We start from the raw sequence: 20,556 nt of genomic DNA on the forward strand, positions 1-20,556 counted from the left end.
AAAAATAATAAAGTAGTTTGACAATTTAATCTGTATTGTCATGGCAGGGGCGTATAATAACTTTTACGCACACAACATAATTTAAAGTACAAAGAGTCAGAGTCTGATTCATCAAAGAGTAACGCGCGCGCACACACACGCACGCACGCACACTGTAGCCTATTGCATGAGAGCGAAACCTCCGGCGTCACTGCATTTTCTCAAGTGTTGCATGTTGTCCGATATTGAGCAAGCGGCCGCGTCTTGACGCGCTCGGGACGCTCTGTCCCTTCGAGCGCACATAATTACCGGGAATTAACCAGAAACAGTGCGGCGGCCGTCAGTGAAAACCCGCCGGTTGCGCGTTACGAGGGAACACCGAGGAGTAACGTAAACTGTCAAAACCCTCAAACAAGGAGTTGTGTTGTTACTCACCGTCCATCTTTTCAGCCTTTATGATCGTTAACGTCGGTTTCATATCGACAGCTGCCGTCATGATCATCGGATCAGTGAGACTTCAACACGCCGCGTCCCTCTTCTTCTTTTTTTTATTCTAACAGCTCCCAAAAAACACAGAATAAGAAAAAAAAAATCTCTTCTCTTTAGTGCCCCGGGTCACTACTACTACCGGCTCGTGTATTGATCTCCTCTGTCTCACGCTGTTATAAATACACCATATAATATATATATATAAAAAGAAAGATTCAGCTTCTTTTACTTCTTACTTATCCCTCTCTCCCTCTCTCTCTCTCTCCGACACACTCCCTCTTTTCCTCGTTCTTTCTCACTCACTCACACACTCACTTCTTCCTCAGTCTTATGGGCGTAGCGCTGCGAGCAGCAGGAGCGCGTCGACAGCCGAGAGGGGCGGCGTTTGGAGGGCTGACCTGCCGGTTGATTCACAATTCAATTACAACCCCCCCGCCACCCCCGCCGCCGCTTTACACAGGCGCGCGCACGCGCACGCACAGAGTCTCACACAATAGAACCCCCCCCTCCTCCAAAAACACACACACACGCGCGCGCACACACTGTACCAACACTCCTTCACGTCATCACATGTTCCCGAAAATGACGGGATTTTTTACTGGGATGAGAAAAGCCTCTGGGGGGGAGACCTGCTGCTGAGTAGCCTCCCATTAATGTTTAACAATATTTTAATGGTACACTATTAAAAAGAATTAAGGTCACTGGTATGTTTTCAATACTTTGTGAACACAGTTGTCTCATTTACCGACTGTGTGAATGTGTATAAAAATGAATGAGAAGGGATCTAATGAGATGTAGTGGTGTTATACAGAAGGGAAAGTCTCAGGTTCCTGTCCAACGTCCAGGTGAGGCTTGAGAGGCGCTGTTGGTTATTTTAGTCAGGAAACCACAAATGTGCAGAGAATAATACACTACGGACATTCGTATGGATAGATGACTGAGCTGGGCTGCCATTACGAGTGACTCTCCACTCTAAAACTACCAATTTCCAGGAGAATATAGATTGGGAATGATGCCACTCTGGATGCCGCCATGGTTCTTACTGTCTGTCTACTAGAGCATGCACAGTGACCTATGAAAAAACAGCTGTAGTGCACATGTGCAGTTGTGTTTTCCCCTATTCACACAGAGATGGAGTCAGAGCATTTTCAAAAAGTTGCGTTTATAGCGGCTCCAAGCATCATTGTGTGAACAGACACCCAAAACGCAGTGAAAGTTTTTGTTTTCAAATGTGCGCCTCTGTACCCTGTGATGGACTGGATGTGTCAAAGGCGTCCCCTGACGTCTCTCATAGTCAAGTGTGATTCACCCCACCACCCCACAATTCCATGTGTAAAAATGTCCATTTTTACAAATGTAAATCCTGGCAAAATTGATAGTCAACGTAAAAACTAGTCACCTTAAAGGACAGCAGATTGTCTCTGTCCTTTATCCAACAGCTCCAGACTCCCTCATAATTTGTAAGCATTTCCTGAAGTAATCTTGAAGTAATCAATAAAAAAATAGCCATGTCAGTATTTGCCACAATGCTGCACTGACTTTAAGCAACAACCTGCATTTTTGAAAAATAGCTGCGTCATGTTAGATAAGAACAATACTGGGAAAATTAGAGCAAGATTTACAGAAACACTGGAGTTGGGAATGAAGTTATTAGAAATGGTCTTTGTGTCACCAAGACCATCAATGGAAATCCACTTTCAAAGACGACAAACTGTCTCCTCTAACTCTCAGTTAGTGTTTGAGAGTTTTGTGCTTTCTTATCTGCAATAATCAGGGACAATGACCATGCCTTACTGGAAATCAAATCAAGAATTTGTTCTGCTGCTGAAAAAGGACAAGGAAAAGAGAAAGACTGGGCTTTTTAGTCCTGAGGAAGACTCCTCTATGTGCAAACCATGGCCATTAGTGACCATCTCCCATGGCAACAGAAACACAAATAACAGGTTGCAATAGTATTCTAAAAAAAAAAAAAAAAAAGCGCATATATATTGAAAGCATAGTGTGGCACCAAGGATATGCAAATGCTTTTACGTCTCTTTTGCACAACTGAAACAACATAAATATTCCTAAAAGGCACCATCTCTTTCCCATACCTCATCATCAGCCGTAAGAGTGAGCCACACGCCACAATCTATGATGCACATCAATGCGATATTTGTGCACGTATTGTGCGCATGTATGGCTAAATGAGATGATCTGGAAGGAGACTGGGGAGCCGAGGATATTGATCACACATGGATTTTTAAACCGGCGGTACTTCACCAGCTCCATTAGCAGCCTTGGATCAGGTTTCATTGGCCTGATAGGAGCCCCATCTGGGAGGAGGGCCGGTGGGTTCTGCGGTGAGAGGAGCTGCCTTACCGGGGGGAAAGTAAAGGGGGGGGGGGGGGGGGGGGGGGGGGGGGGTGATGGAAAAGAACAAGGGAAAGGGGCACAGTGCTTCTCACTTCATCTGAGCCAGTCGGTCCGTCAGTCTCTCACTCTTTCTGACTGAACCTCTTTGTTTTCTGCTAATGAACTCCCTCGTATCTGTTCTTAAAAGGACAGCCTGGGTCCTTCGGTGCCTGAGGGCTGCCATTTAGGATTTAATGGTGTTGCTGACTAATATCTGAGCTGGCGTCACTGCAGCTCATTGCAGTTTGGGGTTTTTCTTATGTCTTTACTTTCATTCATTCATTCATTCATTTTCCACCGCTTTATCCCTTTCGGGGTCGCGGGTGGCTGGAGCCGATCCCAGCTGCTGTGGGCGAAGGCGGGGTACACCCTGGACAGTTCGCCAGTCTGTCGCAGGGCTGACATATATAGACGAACAACCATTCACTCACACATTCATACCTAGGGGCAATTTAGGGTGATCAATTAACCTACCATGCATGTTTTTGGACCGTGGGAGGAAGCCGGAGTACCCGGAGGGAACCCACGCACACACGGGGAGAACATGCAAACTCCACACAGAAAGGCCCCGAGCCCCGGCCGGTATTTGAACCCAGGACCTTCTTGCTGTGAGGCAAGTGATTTTATTTTCTTCAATACATTTTCTGAATGCACCCTGAAATAGAGATAATAAAAACTCTTTTAGGAAACTAAGACTTTCTTCTGAATGTAAAATGAACTGTCTGGGTCTTGAAAAACGTTATCACACAGGTCTTGCTTCTTCAGGTTTTTGAGGAATGGAGAAAAAGCGATTCAAATGCTCCAACGGAGAATTTATCGGACAATACAAGCATGTTAGACGAACAAGGGATTTGTCTTTGTGTGTGTATCCATGTACAATATTAAACATTCCATTTTTCCCAAACAATAAGCAGTATAGATGTATCTGACACTGTAAAGCAATGACAATAAATCTAAACTAACCACGGTGAAGGAACAGAGACTATACTGAACGTAAATGGAGTCTGAAGAAATGTACCATCATAATCTGTCTTAGTGGACATAAAGGCTGTACATGAATCAAATAAGCAACATAGGAAGGGAAAGAAGGGTTACTTGCTGGTGTTTTGTATTAAAGTGCAGTGTCCACTGCGTTTAATGAGTGCCACGGCTGTGGGGGGAGTTTATTGGCTTGTCTTGCTATGCTGGCCTTGATGGCCTGTAAGTCTCCGACCAGACGGGAGTGGTTCCAGGAGGTGATTTCTAGGATGAGAAGGGTCAACTCTGATCTTGCCAGCGTGTTTTGTGACCCTGCTGTTGCAAATGTCCTGAAGCTCTGGCAGGCTACAGAGCTTCTCTGATAGTCGCACCTACTCGCTGTTGGAGTTTTCCAAGCGGATAACTATTGACACTGTCATGCATAGTGATTGCTTTGCACAACTCAGTCAACAAGGAGTGAAGCTGATGAACTATCCTCTGCTGCTACTGAACAAGAAAATGCTGTCCTCTACAAATCACAGGACCTGCACGGTCTGCTCTGTGGTGGCACAGTTACTGGAGCACACACACAGGACATAAAAGAAACAACCTCTGTTTTGCTTTCAGACTAATATGTCTGGGTTTCTAACAAAGGAATCTTGACCTCTGTAAAGCCACACTTGCTGGGACTATTTGTTAAGTACCAATGTCGTCTACAAGCCCAGGAGAAGGTCCATGGACTTTCTGGATGCTATTGTTGAAATAAATGTGTAGTTTTCTTTCTTTTCAGACAGCGAGAACATTCTTTGTCTGACACTCATGAAGCTCGTCAGGATCTACACACAGACATGAAGACACATCCCAGACCAAGCAAGTGTTGGTTTCGGTGTCTCCTTCCTTCACCTGGAAAATGCTATTTCAGGGGTATTGACACATTCATTTGTGGTGCAGAAAAGCACCCCCAGCTAAAACGGCTTTTTCTCCGCTTGCTGCTCTCTGCTGTTGCCTGTCTGTCTCACACTGGCACATCTGTGTCGTCTGCCTGTCTATAATCCTCAGATGTAACCGTTGCACCTGCTACTTTTCACAGAGTTAACTGAGAGGTTATTCGATTTAGAGCGATCCACACAGCTGTCAAGTGATATTGGTCTTTGATGTCGGTGCCCTTGCAGCAGGTCACATGAGTCTTGGTTACTTCTAAGTATCGAGGGTTCAAAATGTTCTTTATATTTTGATAATGTAAAGCATGAAATGATGACTGGAGGGTGATAAAAACAAAACTGCGATCCTCCCAGACAATCGGAGTGACGTGACGGGACTGGTATGCTGTGTGAATGGGCCTGAGTTTTAGCATGTAATCAATCAGTCACTTATTTACAGTCACGCACAGACACACGCGCACGCACGCGCACACACACAGCAGACAGTCCAACAGTAAAACAGTAGGGTCCTTGTGGCCGTCTGTCTGGCAGCGCTCTATCTGTGGTGGATACTGTCTGAAGGTGCCACAGGCTGGGTGCACTCCCGCTGAGATCAGAGACTTGACTGGGACAGGAGCAGTGTATCCCTAAGTCTGTGTGTGTGTGTGTGTGTGTGTGTGTGTGTGTGTGTGTGTGTGTGTGTGTGTGTGTGTGTGTGTGTGTGTGTGTGTGTGTGTGTGTGCTCGTGCATGTGTGCACTGATTGTGTACATCTCACTCTTTTCCCCTCACATTCCAAAGTCTCCTCCGAGAGCGCAGACTTGTGTGTGTAGGTGTGCACGCTCTGCCAAACCGTGTGCATGTGAGTGCACTGAAAGTAGCGGGGCCTCCCCGAACAAAGGATCAGCTCTTTTCTGAACAATTAGCTTCGCTAAAAAGGACATCTCTTCCTCCATTAGTGGCACCACGTGCCCCCCATCACTCCATTGTGCAGATAATTCAATTATCCCCACCCCCCTCCGAGTCTCTCTGCCTCCCAGATCTCCGTCTACTCGTCGCCCCCCGCCTCCCTTCTCTCTGTTAGCATTGTGAACGCAGAAAAAAGTACCGCTAATCCTCACTGCTAAAAGGAAAACACATCAGTCAGCAGTTTTAATTAATTTCTTGACATGTAAATGTTATAATAAGCACCAGTGTTTCGTGGATTTGTACAGTTTCAAAATAAATGGATTAAACTAAACTTGGTATTTTTTTTTTTTTTATTACTCTAATTCTTGTAATCACACTGAGTAATTCACATTTACTGACATCAAGGTGGACATGACACAACTTTAACTAAAATTAAAGACAATAGAAGTGGTGTACAGTCATGCTAGTTAACAGTATGTGGATGATGATGGGCTCACGGCTGAAACATTAAAACAATGGGAGGTCCTCTCTGAGGACGCATTAAAGCGCCACCTTTCCTGATGAGCTGGCATCTGTTGCATCAGCACCCGTCACCGACTGCATGTCTTTGTGAACACGCAGTTCTGGAACTAGAAATGGTTTATAATTAGTCACCGTGCCACCAAGAGGAACTAAACAAACCAACGCTTCTGAGGAGCTCTGGGAAAGGGAAGTTCATCACTTTGGGCACGGGGCGGAGGCATTAAAGCGAAGCGCTTTCCCAAAAGTATTTCAAAAGCTTAGAGGAAAAACACCGGCTATTTTTCAAACACAGTCTGTAGCTGGTAGTGATTCGCTTGTTTAGGTGAAGACTATATTCGAAATAACATGAATCTAATTGTATCTTATTCAAGGGAAAAGCAGCATTTTCCTTCAGATTTCAGTTCACTCAGGCAGATTTATGAATAATTGGATTGAATCAAAGACATAAAGTAACAAGCACTCACACGTCTAATGGTAAAAATCACTCAAAGAGCTCAAATGTCTAAAAATAAAATCCATAAATTTACAGTAGAGTAGCAACTGATTGCTTCTTTCCTCTGTTTACAGACTGGAAGCTCTTGCCTCAGTGCTATCATAACACCACGCAGTTCAAAATATAGGCCCCCAGCAGTTGTGCGGCCCATTCCTCCACGGTTGTCTGTCGCTTTTCCGTGTTTCCTCTCTTGTTTTGTTTTATTGTTGGAGGGGGAAGTGTGCGTCGGCCTGATTAGCATCACTGTTTCCTTCTTTCCCATAACCCCTCAGACCCCCACAGGCTGCCTGTTTACTTTTAGAAATAAAAAATGGGCCTGCGCCCGTGAGGACGTGCCCCTCATCAGAGGCACCCCCCCACCACCCCTCCTCCTCCTCAAACCCACCCACCCTCCACCCCCACGTCTCAGATCCTCCCCCTGTCGTCTTCCCCTCCCACCGTGGCAGTCCCAGTCCTGTGACTTATCCCTTTCCTTATCCATCCTCGCTCCTCAAACTCTATTCCGCCCACTCGCCTTTTTCCTTCCCACCCCGGTCCCCTCCTCTTCCAACCGTCCAGCTGTCAAATCACATCAAATAAAACACAGGCCAATGGTCCCTGAGTGCCAGATCACAGCTGTGTCTGTGTGTACTAAATGGGAGTGCATGTTTAAATGTACAGTGAACCCATGAGTGCATGGGAGTGGAAGTGTGTGCGCTTGTGTGTGTGTGTGTGTGTGTGTGTGTGTGTGTGTGTGTGTGTGTGTGTGTGTGTGCATGTGCAACTGCTTTATTGAATGGAAGGATGCTGTAATACAATACACACCAGAGTGCAGGGTGTGAATTTAATGAATGAATATGCGAAGTGTGCATCACTGCAGGATGTTGGTGGAGTGTGTATGTGTTTGTGTGATATTTGTGGCTCGATTTTCAGAGAGATCACAGAAATAACGCCCCCAACCCCCACCCCACTCACACATACATGTAGCCAGTTTCCAGGACGGGGTTTTACAAGAGGCAGTGTCGAATGGTGAAGAGGGGCGCTGGGTTAGTGTAAACTCCACCATGGCATGGCTGTTGTCAGGAAGCACTGTGTGTGACATTGGGTTTTGGGCCAAACATGCGATGGTCCTTTAACGTCCGACATCCCCGCCTCACATCTGCTCTGCACTCTTTCGTTCCCACACCAGCACGTTTCAGTTTGGAAGCACCCAATACGTTCACTTCAGCTGACACATGTACGGTGGCAGCCCATACATCCAAGACAGTCAACTGCAGGAAGTGTAACTTGGCTAAGTTTTGTGTTTTTGTAATTATTATAATTATTAATGCTAACTTCAATTTTCTTTTGAGCACAATAGTTCATAAGTATGCTAATGGGTTTGCACATTTTGACGCCACTGTTGGACCAGCTCACCTGATCAGAAACAAGATATCAGAAGAATATGGTGCAGGTGTCCGTTTTATCATTAACCTAACTGGTTCTTGAGGGAAATTAATTTATACAGCGCTGATTTTCAAAGCGTGGGAAAGTTTTCTCATAATATTTTGCTGGTGGTCTGCATGTAATGTCCCTGTCAATTCGAGTTGTGCATCTTTCATTTCACTGCCGGAATAACTGGGTAAAAGGCACGATTGATGACAGCACGCATCCTGCAATAAAAAAAGACAAAAACAAATAAAACTGAAGCTCTGCAGTGGACAGAATTGACTCAGCTAATGTTGGTGCAGCAGGACAGCCTATTAAATTAAAGTCACTTCATTTTCTATTTCTGAAAGCAAGTAGTTACATTCCTTCTAAAACTTGTGGTATCACAGAAACGCATGATAAAACAAACAATAGTGAAAGAATTATTCAACACTTCAGTTCAAATGTAAAAAAAAAAATAAAACAGCATACACACCATGAAGAACTGCAATGTTCTTGCACTATAATTTCCATAAATATGAACTGAAAACAAGTAATAGGAAATAAAAGTTATGAAGAAGTTATATAGAAGAGGAGACCATGTTTTCAGTTGGGGAGAAATGAGTCAAAGGATCGACTGAGGGTGTTCAGAGCGTGTCAGAGGCTCTTCTGCTACTTCTGAGGTTAGCAGCAACTCATAAATGCTGGTAGCACAGAAACCTCAGTAGCTCTATGTGACACCACTTACGAAGGCTAAATGACTCTAACAACATCTCCAGGTGGCTTAAATGCTGTTAGACTTGTGGTCGGTGAGGATTTAAGAGACAGACGAGAAAAAAAAAGGTCAGTGCTCGGTCATTTTTTTCCACTCAGCAATGTTTATGTCAACGGTTTAACGCTGGGAGGAATGAAGAGAGGGCTCCAAAGGAGTGTGTCTCTGGCAACAAACATCAGCAAATCCCATCAAATCCCGACTCCCTCGCATGCAGCCGCACACACACACACACACACATACACGCCCACGCACACACACATATACACACTTAGCCCCTCCACCTCTCCAGAGACTGAGCCAGAGGCTTGGGAAAAAGATGGCCGCCCTTTGGCCCCGTCTTGGCCCCTGCATCCAGCTCGGGGAGGTGACGGAAGAAAGCCTGTGCCCCCCAGCACCCCTACCCTGCTCCCGTGGCGTGCGTCCCAGTACATCAGCATCAATCACTTTTGAGGACTGCAAGAGGCTGGAGTTAAACACGGGCAAATGTACGGGAAGGAATGTTCCAGTTTAAAATAAAACTCATCTTCAGAACAATAAAAAAAAAAAAAACACACACACACACAAGGAAGAAAAAGAGGCCTGGAAGCAAAAGCATGCAGATTATTTGATTGTCATTTGCAGGAGAGCGGGAGGGGGAGGGGCGATTGCAGGGTCTGGTAAAGGCATTGCCCTCAGGGTCAGCATCACCAGCCTCTCTGATGCTGCAGGCGCAAAGCAACAGCCAAGGTGAGACTGAGTAGGTGTGTGTGTGTGTGTGTGTGTGTGTGTGTGTGTGTGTGTGTGTGTGTGTGTGTGTGTGTGTGTGCGTGTGTGTCTGTCTGTGCAGTACGTATGTTAATGGAACTTGGATCTGAGATTCAGCATTATTATAGAGAACATTTCCATGTTCAAGGTGTCATGAGGTGTCTGCTCGAAGGTTCTGGATTAAAGTTTGTTTTTGGACTGAGGTTCAGCTGGAAGAGTTCATGATTACCGTCGGGGGTAAATCACCAGGAAATAAAAGCAAGTTGAAGGGGTGTCCTCTGAAGTGATGAAACAAAAGACACTTTCACACATGCTCTTCACCCAGAGGAGCAGTGCATGGGGAAGCAAATGGGCCGGACATTTGAACTCCAACTCATTCTCCAAACAGTCTACAGTTCATAAGAAGAAAAAAAAAACAGCTATTTGTGAGAATGTGCGGAGAATGTGTGTTAAAATTAAATGAGATGTCAGATGTGTTTGTCTAGATGGCAGACATGAATGCAACCATGTGAATGATTGCCCTGTAAGCATCCCATATAACACAAAGTCCTTTGTTTGCTGTGAGTTGTTTATTCATGCTGAACTATTGACTGGTGCAGCTTGTACAGAGTGAGTAAAAAAAGAAGGGAAGTTATATGTTGTTTGATTCTTATAGAGTTTTTTTTCAACAAGCAGTAATTGAGAATTGGTTAGTAATGCACAAACCATTATGGATTTGTTTGGTTTTTTTTTTTCACTCATACAGTATTTATTCTCTTGGACAGGGAGCCACAATACAGGATTTTTGTACAGTGGGAGGAAACCCATGCACACATGGCGAGAACATGCAAACTGCGCACAGAAAGGCCCTGGAGGGTATCTGAACCAGGACCTTCTCGCTGTGAGGCTAAGCACTGCACCACTGTCTAGAAACATCTAACTGGGTATACTTTTAAACATTCCCCACACGTGAATATGTTAAAATACATTTGCGATCGGACTGGGAGCTTACCGGTAGGACAGACGTCGTGTCCATCGGGTACCTCCTGCAGGGGTATGTCGTGGGGGTAAAGCGGCTGCGATGGATAGAACTGCTGCTGAGGGTGAACCACGCCTGGCAGCTGAGCCTGAGGGCCCACGGCCACTCCTCCACTCTGCCTCTGGAAACACACATTGTACAGTTGAGGATCATAGAATTTAGGACACAATGCACATATTAAACATGACTCAGCTGATTTTCTCATGTACCCACACAAATAAAATGACTGAAAAGCTAGCAGCAATTTTGGGAAAATATTAGAAGGGGGTTTCAATGTTTAGCTGTGATTTTGTTTAACATGAAAGTACAGCTCAACTATCAGGGTTCAAGAAAAAAATGTTATATTGACTCCAATGAACTTGATTTGTGCAGTAAAGTGGATGTTAATAGAGTTAAATAACTGATTTTAAGAACAAGAAGAAGTATTAATTGAAACTGTTGCACGAGTGAAATGAGCGGGTCAGATATTTTTGCCGTTTAACCAACGAGAAGCATTTGTTTACCAGCCTGAGGACCTAATAAAGCTGAGAAGAACCCAGTGGCTCTGGCCGACAGCGTAACCTTGGCTTCTCAAAACTGTTTTTTCCTTGTTTTCACGCAGCGATAACCCTTGTGGCTAAATTTGACTCATTGGGTTTATCTGTGCCGTGTTGTTTTATCCTGCTTATCACACAAATGTTCACGTAAGAGGCCACAGTATGGGGGTCGGGGAGACTGGAGTCAGCACTTGACAGCGGAGCCAGAAGAGATATGAAATTCTGTGCGGATAGACAAGCGAGAGTGAGGTGGAGGGGGGGTTAACCACTTGGCCATTTTTAGCTAATCAAAACTGCCATTTAACGGCAAACAAAAACCTCAGTAGATAAGTGTATCAGACATTTTTCATATGTCTGAATATGTCTATTTACAACAGTCATGATTTCCCATCGAGCCTATTGCATAGCTTTTATTATATTACCTTTACTTGAATAATCCACCTCTAAAGCTATGTTTTAGAAGAAATTGTGGATTTACAGCCTCTAGATTTTTGTTGGGATGGGTGGAAAATTATGAAGCATATCGGGAAGAGGAGGATAAGAAAAAAAAAAGATACGCAAGCAGTCTCCACTGCTGTCAGGGATGATAGAGTAACTCAGGATTGAGTAAGAGTCTGTCTCCAAGCATTATCAAACTGCTGTGAAACACTGATCCCTGCAGTGCTCAGATAGAAACTGAGTAGATCTCTTCCTCTGGTTCTACTGAGGACAAAGACGGAAACCCGAGCCTGCTCAACAAGAGACCGGAGAGAGAACTGAACTGAAATGATGATTTACTGTACAGTAAAAGCAATGTTAAACTACTAAACAAAGATGGAATGTGTCCAGGAATCTAGGCAAAATAAAACATAACATTTAAATCATTCTCATCCAGAGTGTTAACAGCACAAGTCACTCACATTTGGTAAATTCGAATGACTTCTGTCTTTTAATCATTTATTGTTAAACTGTGTGGACAAAGTCGTTGATTACATGGAGCTTATAAAGAAGACAAAATAAGGCTACAGCCACCCTCAAACAAAAAGGTTGAATTTAAGCTCAATAAGCTTTATCAACTAAAATGAATGAATCTGATTTTGTAGTAGTAAATGTAAATGTAGTAGTTAAATCACTGTAGTCTTGTAGCTGTTTTATATCACGAAGACCTGAAGCCTGAAAAAAATCCAGCAACATCCCACTGTTTGAAATAAACTGAAAATGCTTACAACCATATTCAGTGTATTGCAATCACATGGTGAAATTACAGGAAGTACAAAGAACCAAATACAAATTTTAGGCACTGATAAATAATTTCAGAAATTGTGTTTGTCTAGAGTGAACTTTACGCTTTTCTTCAAAAGTTTCTCTAACTGTGTCACTCCACAAGTAAAAATCTAACATAAATTTCATATTCTGTGGCAGAGAAAGTGAAAGCAGCGTCGGCAGACCTTCACATGTCACATGTCATTCATCGCGTGCGTAACTGACAGGCTGGCAGCCAGAGTGACTGCCAATCTGATAAGCAGCCCCATGTTCAAGCACAGCAGCATTTATCAGCGGCCGTCCAGCTTTATGGATGGGTAACGTGACCAGAGGATCTGGGAGGCCAGTTCACAAGGTTTTTTTTTTTTTTTTTTTGGAAGGTTTACACGCAGCTCTGCAGTTTCCTATCAAACCAGACAGAAACGAGGGGATATTAGATAGGCAGGGAAGGAGACACATGGATGATTTATGGATTAGACAGATGGACTGTCAGAGATAACGATGCTGATAACATCGACATCACAACATTATATGATCACTTTAAGTACGAAACATCTCGGAATGCAGATATGAGTCGGACACAGAATGAAACAGAAAGAACGAGCAACATCGTCAACTCCCGAAACAATTCTGAATCTCAGAGTTTGTGCAGTCATCGTTGTTCCTTTTCTCGGCTGGGTTAATAGCAGTGACTTCTACAACGCGGTGACACTCAGCATTAATCGTGGTGATGCTTGTGTCTCAATCTCCTTATTTTTTTGTTGAGTAACATCTGATCTTCTCTGTTCTTCGCTTGTTCTTTTCCACTCACACCGTAACTGCAGTGTGTCATGTTTGCCTTGGTATATGTGAATTGTTCATCCACCTGCCCTGCTCTGCTCATTGTTCTCATCCCCACTTATTCACACTTGTGTCACTTTTGCATTAAAAAATCAGAAGCAGACATTCTTTAATGATGTTAAAGTGAAATGAAAATCAATTAAAAACCAAGCAAAAAATACACTTTCTAAACTGTAATGGCATCATAGCTCAATCTCCATCTGCTTCAGCTTTAATAAACCTTATCAGTGGTCAGCTACTGTTCAGTGAACATGACAGAAGACAGACGTCATCCTCTTTAACATGACTGCAGATGTAAGTGACTTTGTCCATGAAGACTTTTAAGAGTCAGGAAACTGAAATATGTGCAATATAATGAGTTACTTGCCGATATTTATCATAAAAAAAGGATACAAAACACAGATAGCCTTGGGGTGTAGTGCATATGGTAAAGAGATATCATGCGAAGAGCAAAATCCTTTTTTCTCTGACTGTGATAATCCATTCTCTGTCCCTCTGCAAAATTCAAATGGCTTGACTCATCAAGTTAAAGACTGAGGAAATCAAACACGAATGAATAAAAGTTACAGCGTATATCATACCATATTGTGTCTATGCACTCACATTTAAGTGCCAAATTAGCTTTTTTCATTTAGATTTCATTGCTTGGTGAAACTTTAATCTTCAGGCACTTAACCCTCATTGAACTGTGCTAACAAAGACACAGACCATGTTTAGCAGCATGGAAAATCAGCCTCATGTCAAATTTGTACAAAAAAATAATTATCATTCTTTTGTTGGTACAATATATATTAATCACTCCAACTTTAATATGTATGAGATCCAGTGTTTCTGAGAAAATGTGCAGCATTCACAGACAGCCAGCAGGTGTGATTTGTTGCATCTGCCCATTTCTGCAGAATCAAAATGAAAACACGTGCCTCAGAACAGTCTGGAAGTGTGATGAAATCTCTTCAGTAGATATCCATGCACCGTACTTCATCTAATGTTCACTACGTTGTGCATTTCAAATTGATGTGCTGTACAGTATACTAAAAAAATACCACAAAAAGTCATCCTCATTTCATGGACACTAACCTCCGCCATTAAACCCACAATGCATTTCGTCACATTTGGATGTAAAATTTACAGTCATACATAAAATTATTGCAATTCACCCAAAATGTAATACTGACATATGATATAACTGCATTTTATAGTGCAGAGGGAAAACGGCACCGCTTTTGTGCTGCCTGCCGTTGTGGTATGAAATGCTTCTTTAATGTTTCTGTTGATTATTCAAACATCTTATATAAAGAAAAATAAAGGTTGATTGTGTCTTGTTCTGATGAAAAGCGCTATATATGTTCTACAACAGAGCAGTCAAATGCTCATCTCGTAAAGTACATGTGAGCTCAGGTTGCAAACTGGTGTCGAGGCTCAGACTTTTCTCGCTGAGCCCCTGCATGTTGTCTCTGTGAAGCATATAAGACAATTTCTGTTCATAATTGGCAAACATAAAAAAAAAAAAAAAAAAAAAAAAGGCTAAGCCTACCAGAACCTCTGCTTTGTGCAGATAACTCATGTAAATTCAACAGAATGGAGCCAGTGAAGTGACACCAGTTCACCTTTTGACCAGACTGCCCCGGTATACAGTAGTCTCAATTTCAAAGGCAAGCCCTGCCACCTGAGCCAATTAGGACCCGGGGAGCTGTATCCTTCTATGTTTTTTATCAGACCGGGGCGGGGTTGCCATTTGCATGTAACCTCAGTCTATTATCCTAATGCGCTGGTGGTCTGCATACAAATGGAGGCATTTATTTTGCCGCTCCTTGGCCTTCACCCTTCGGATGCTCACCTGACAGGAATCCCAATGTTCCCCGCTACCACTGTCTCTGCCTCCGTATTCAGCCCTCTCATTTGGAACGCGTTAAGAGCCTCGGCGTTCTCGCAAACACACCGCTGCAAAAGCAACAGCCGGGTGGCTCATCGGAGGAAAAGTGTCAGTCGGAGAGGATTGTCGGACTCCAGTCTGATTGGTTAGTAGCCAGGCTGGAGGCCTGCAGGTCTCATTATTTATCGGAACACTCTCTAAAGAGAAGTACATGGCGCAGGGTGGTTGTGCAACCCGGCGGCGCTTATAAGGAGGATTTCAAAGACGGGTAGAAAATCATCTTGCTAAACTGCTCTGTTTCTTAAGTTTTGAGGAAATGTTGAAGAACAGCATGTACAGATACAGATATTATTAGCACAACTCTGGCAGACTGAAGTAGAAATGTTCAGATCGAGTGCAATCCTTTAAAGTGATGGAACGCAGGGTTGATACAACATATTGCAAGACCACTACTTGTGGAAATTCCTGTGCTGCCATGTGTCTGGGCAGCTAACACACACACACATACACAGATATTCAGTCACACCCCTGATCTGCTGTGTGGTCAGTAGGTAGCGGAGGCAGCCTTAACACAGAGATAATTTACGAGGGAGGTCTTACCATCGCGCCCAGACGGTCACAGGGGTGAAGGGCTGGGTAGGTAGAAACTGGATCCATGTAGTAACTCATCGCGGACGGCGTGGACAGGAGAAGCAAGGCCTGCTGAAGGGATCAACGCGCAAGCAGTCGGAGCAGGGTGGAGCAACCTATCTATCACACGCTGTTTACACTTTGTGTGTGTGTATGTGTGTGTGTGTGTGTGTGTGTGTGTGTATGTGTGTGTGTGAGAAAGAGAGGAAAAGATTAGACATGGAAGGGGGTAAAACAGAGAGAGAAAGAAAAAAAAAACACAGAAACGTGAGCTGGGTTTCCAGAACCTGCAACATTAGCCCCTCTGTGGCAGTGCTAGGGCAAGATCATGTCATCACATCAAACATTGCCCTGATTTATGTAAGGAGGGGTTTCATCCCCCTTAAAACATTCATTTAAGATACACATTTTGGGCAATTCAATCTAATAATTTTGGATCAAATTAAGAAAATGCCTCCAGGCAACATTTCTATCCCAGCTCTCTCTCTCTCTCTCTCTCTCTCTCTCTCTCTCTCTCTCTCTCTCTCTCTCTCCATTACGTTTCACCCTCCTCTTTTCATCTGTCTCCCTTCTTCCTCCTCTTTTCCTTCCTTTCCCTCCACCTCCCTCCTCCCACCCCTGCACACTTTGCTTATCACTTAACATTGTTTGCTTGGAGCAGCATCAACAAAAGAGACTGAAAACTGGGGGGGGGGGGGGGGGGGGGGGGGGGGGGGGGGGGGGGGTCCACATAGGAAGGGGAGACGGGGTGTATATATGGGCAGTGGCATGTGCCATGATGCTCGTCCCATCCCCCTCACATTCATTCATATGTTAAGCAATTGGCATATCTAGCTGGTGGCAGCTGCTGACAGACTGCAGCTGGAAGATGTGCCAGCGCTCAATGCTTGCAGATGTTCCTCTGCTCAAAAACATTCAGATGATTTTTTGTTTCATGCAAAAACGTCCCCATACAGAGAGTGAATGGAGCTCAAATCAGTCCTGTCATTCAAACACGCGCTCTACCTTTCCCCAGATTCTTTCACTTAAATGTCACTAATTTGGTTGTTAAAAATAATAATACTTTTTTTTTTTAAAGTGCTGGGTAATGCATTTATAGCTGAAATGATTTACGTTGGCACAGAAATAGATCATAGTTTGAGGTGAGATTAAAGGCATAATGAGAAGGAAATTACTTAGCTGACGTTATATTAAAAACAAGAAATAGCTTAAAGGAAATTTTGCGCGTAAAAATCAGCAGAGGTGGATGAAGTGATGGGAGCGCGTCTCGATTAAAAAAAAAAGTGCGCTCCAAGATCGAAAGAATTATTGGCAAAAAAAAAAAAAAAAAAAAGAGGAAACTTTGCAGCAAAACGTTTTGCACCTTTGGCAAATCGATCGAGTTCCGATCATCTGAAGCTCATTCCTACTCTGGGTTTAAAGTTATTTCAGGAGGAGAAACTTGGCACTTACCGTCCGCGGCGGGAGAAGTTTGAGGAAAGTGGAAGCGCCGGACAGCTGAGTGTGACAGCTCAGCGGTGAACTGCACAGATGCTGGATACCTGCTCGGAGCGACTTCCACAGAGGAAGGAATATTATGCACACTTTTAGTCCCTCCCTCAATCGCACGGTGATCCTCTCCAAATCCCATGTTTCCCCTGCACACGGTCTCTGGACTCCACATGCGGCTGAGGCTCACAGGTAGATTCATAAAGACAGTCGATATTAAACTTCCTTACAATGTTCCCACTGTGGCACACATGGCAGTCATATTCCCAAACCCTGTCAGTTCAGACATTTTATCCCATTTTTATTTGTAATAATTTATTCATGTATTTATTTATTTATTTTACTGTAGCTTGCTCCCTTTGGGGCTTTAGAGCCACTTTGTTAAAGGGGAACGGTCGTTTTTACAATCTGGACCTTATTTCACATTCGTCACAACAACATTTACGCACCCGTTTGACTTTCGTGTGATTTGCAGTTGGTTCGGAGATAATGAGATGCTCCCATATCCATATAACGGCAGCGGGCGGGGCACCGACATGCAGCCGTTACAGACGCTCTTTTCTCTTATGTTTGTTGTGGTGTGGTAGATACATGTACATTTATTAAGTCAGCATCACTTAGCGCTATTGGGAAGTCTGTAAAGCGGCTAGATTGAGCAAATCTCCAGGAACTCTGAAGCGATGATGTCATCACACTGCGCCGTGGCGCACTGTGTTTGTTTACATGGAAGTAGCGTCTCTGCTCTGCAGTCAGACCACGGCATCTCGATCGGCTTTTTTAGGCAGTCAGAGTTTATTTTCAGCTGGTTGTAACTTTGGTACAATGGTTCCAGTGTGCATATATCCTGGCTGTGAAAGTGAAATGACCAGCTGGACGTCACTGAGCTCACAGGCTCCCACTGCGTGACCGGGATTTATTGAAGCTATGGCTAATAGCGCTCAACACGGACCCCAGCATCAAAGTTCCAACTTTACCACATTTGGATTATCGGGTGTGCAGTGCCCACTTCACATCGGAGGACTTCTTCCCAGTTCAGGAAAGAAATGAAGGCCAGAAGATCCAGAGAATTAATCTCAAAAAGAATGCCATTCCAGCGGCTGCAGGAGGAGGACAGGTCGAGGTAACAAGATGCTAACGCTATTCATTTTTTTCTTTACTAATGTCTGCACACCCGATAATCCAAATGTGGTAAAGTTGGAACTTTGATGCTGGGGTCCGTGTTGAGCGCTATTAGCCATAGCTTCAATAAATCCCGGTCACGAAGTGGGAGCCTGTGAGCTCAGTGACGTCCAGCTGGTCATTTTACTTTCACAGCAGGATATATGCACACTCAGACCATTGTACCAAAGTTACAACCAGCTGAAAATAAACTCTGACTGCCTAAAAAAGCCGATCGAGATGCCGTGGTCTGACTGCAGAGCAGAGACGCTACTTCCATGTAAACAAACACAGTGCGCCACGGCGCAGTGTGATGACATCATCGCTTCAGAGTTCCTGGAGATTTGCTCAATCTAGCCGCTTTACAGACTTCCCAATAGCGCTAAGTGATGCTGACTTAATAAATGTACATGTATCTACCACCCCACAGCAAACATAAGAGAAAAGAGCGTCTGTAACGGCTGCATGTCGGTGCCCCGCCCGCTGCCGTTATATGGATATGGGAGCATCTAATTATCTCCGAACCAACTGCAAATCACACGAAAGTCAAACGGGTGAGTAAATGTTGTTGTGACGAATGTGAAATAAGGTCCAGATTGTAAAAACGACCGTTCCCCTTTAAGATTCATATGTTTAATGCAAATTACATCATAAAACTCAAGCATGACTTTTCACACGTTTAGTGCAGAAGAACTGTATGTGTGGCACAAAAAGTACTATTGCATGAGTGTGTGCGTGCCTCACATACATACAGCTTATGCAATGTGCAAATATTTGTCATACAGACGTAAACAATTCACCAAAACATGATTTCTGTAAATGTTTGACATGATTTGACTCAATTAATAAACAAAACTTTAAATATATACACCTTCAAACAAACTGCCAATAGCAACCTTTTGCAGAGGTAAAAATGCTGAAAATAATTTGTGAGAAGTTTGCTCAAAACATGGATCCCACATTTCTGCAACTCAAATCCTGATGTTTGATATTTTGTACTTGTGTCCTCGTCCTCCAGGTAATCAGTTGTGTTGTGACGCATGGTAAATATCCGAAATGTGAAATAAAGGGACTGTCAAATCAGTTTATCTCAGGTCTTACCTGAGTGCACCTCAGAGGCATCTGCCGCTGCATATTTATTTACTGTACATGGCTGGACTATCATCCCTCCTTCAGCCTCCTGATCATGAGCATGTGGGACACTGATTAAAGCTGTGACAGAAATGTTGACCACTCTTCTGCGAAATGAGAAGTTCAAAGTAAGACTTACACCCACTTGCTCTGATGGAGGTTTGTGATAAGAGCAGAGAGGCTTATCTATTTGCCTATTTATCGCTTTATTTGTTTATTTATTTGCACGTCGCGAGCTCATGAGCTCCAAACAACGTGGGACGTCGTCTCTCTCGCCCTCTCTCTCTCTCTGATCTTTTCCCACTCTATCAGCCTAACAGTCAACACTTGCGAGTCATCTGAAACACCTTGTGCCTCCATGATAATTCTCTGACCCTGGCTCAACATTTGTTTGAATTAGAAAGTGCACGGTTCAAACCTCCTGACAGCCACTGCTCTTACCAGTAAATCTTGAGTCTGGAGTAAAGAGGTGTGTGAGCATGTGTGTGTGTGTGTGTGTGTGTGTGTGTGTGTGTGTGTGTGTGTGTGTGTGTGTGTGTGAGACTGGGGGTCAAGTCCAAGGTGAGAGGCGTGAAGAAGTACCATAAGGGGCTCAGTGGCAGGCAGCCTGCATTTTCTCAAGACCTCATCTGAATCCCTCTGCGTTATGTGGGCCTCAGCAGCCCCCTCGGGCCCCAGGGGGACACAGATGGGCAACACGTCGAGGGCAAAAGGCGAGGGTATGACTTATTGCCATGTGGAGAGAGAAGCACGGGACGCGCCCCTGCGATGAGACCAAATTGAATCAGAGCCAGGATGAATGCGATCCAGATCTTCGGCCGCCGAACCCGGCAATGCTGTTTCAATTAGCCGGCTCACCAGTTCAAAGGCGAGGCCCTCGATACACTCCTGCTCCGCATGAAGCCACTATCATCACGTTGCCCCTCGCCTTTCACCTTCCCATTACCGCGGTGCCATCTTTTTCCGTTCAGAGCTCCCCCCCGTCCACCCGTCGGCCTGGCGGCCGCGCTCATGTTTTACATTAAACAGATAGTGAACGGCTCGCTGTCTCGGCCCGTAAAACGCCGTCAGTC

General features: G+C 44.2%; 1 protein-coding gene across 2 annotated transcripts in view; it reads right to left on the minus strand.

Moving 5' to 3' along the window:
* LOC115400295 (protein C-ets-1) overlaps positions 1-15,853 on the minus strand; it is a 35,983-nt gene extending 20,130 nt beyond the window's left edge. The window contains exons 1-2 of one of the 2 annotated variants that reach the window (XM_030108084.1): positions 15,677-15,853; positions 10,559-10,706 (exon numbers count right to left, since the gene is read on the minus strand). In XM_030108084.1, coding sequence (XP_029963944.1) covers positions 10,559-10,706; positions 15,677-15,745 — 217 coding nt within the window. In that variant the 5' untranslated portion in view covers positions 15,746-15,853. Of the gene's footprint in view, positions 1-414; positions 785-10,558; positions 10,707-15,676 lie in introns of those variants that run through there. The other variant, XM_030108085.1, reaches the window with a different exon arrangement.
* Between the last annotated feature and the right edge of the window lie 4,703 nt (positions 15,854-20,556).

This window comes from Salarias fasciatus, chromosome 14, assembly GCF_902148845.1.
Source record: "Salarias fasciatus chromosome 14, fSalaFa1.1, whole genome shotgun sequence".
NCBI classification, from domain to species: Eukaryota; Metazoa; Chordata; class Actinopteri; order Blenniiformes; family Blenniidae; genus Salarias; species Salarias fasciatus.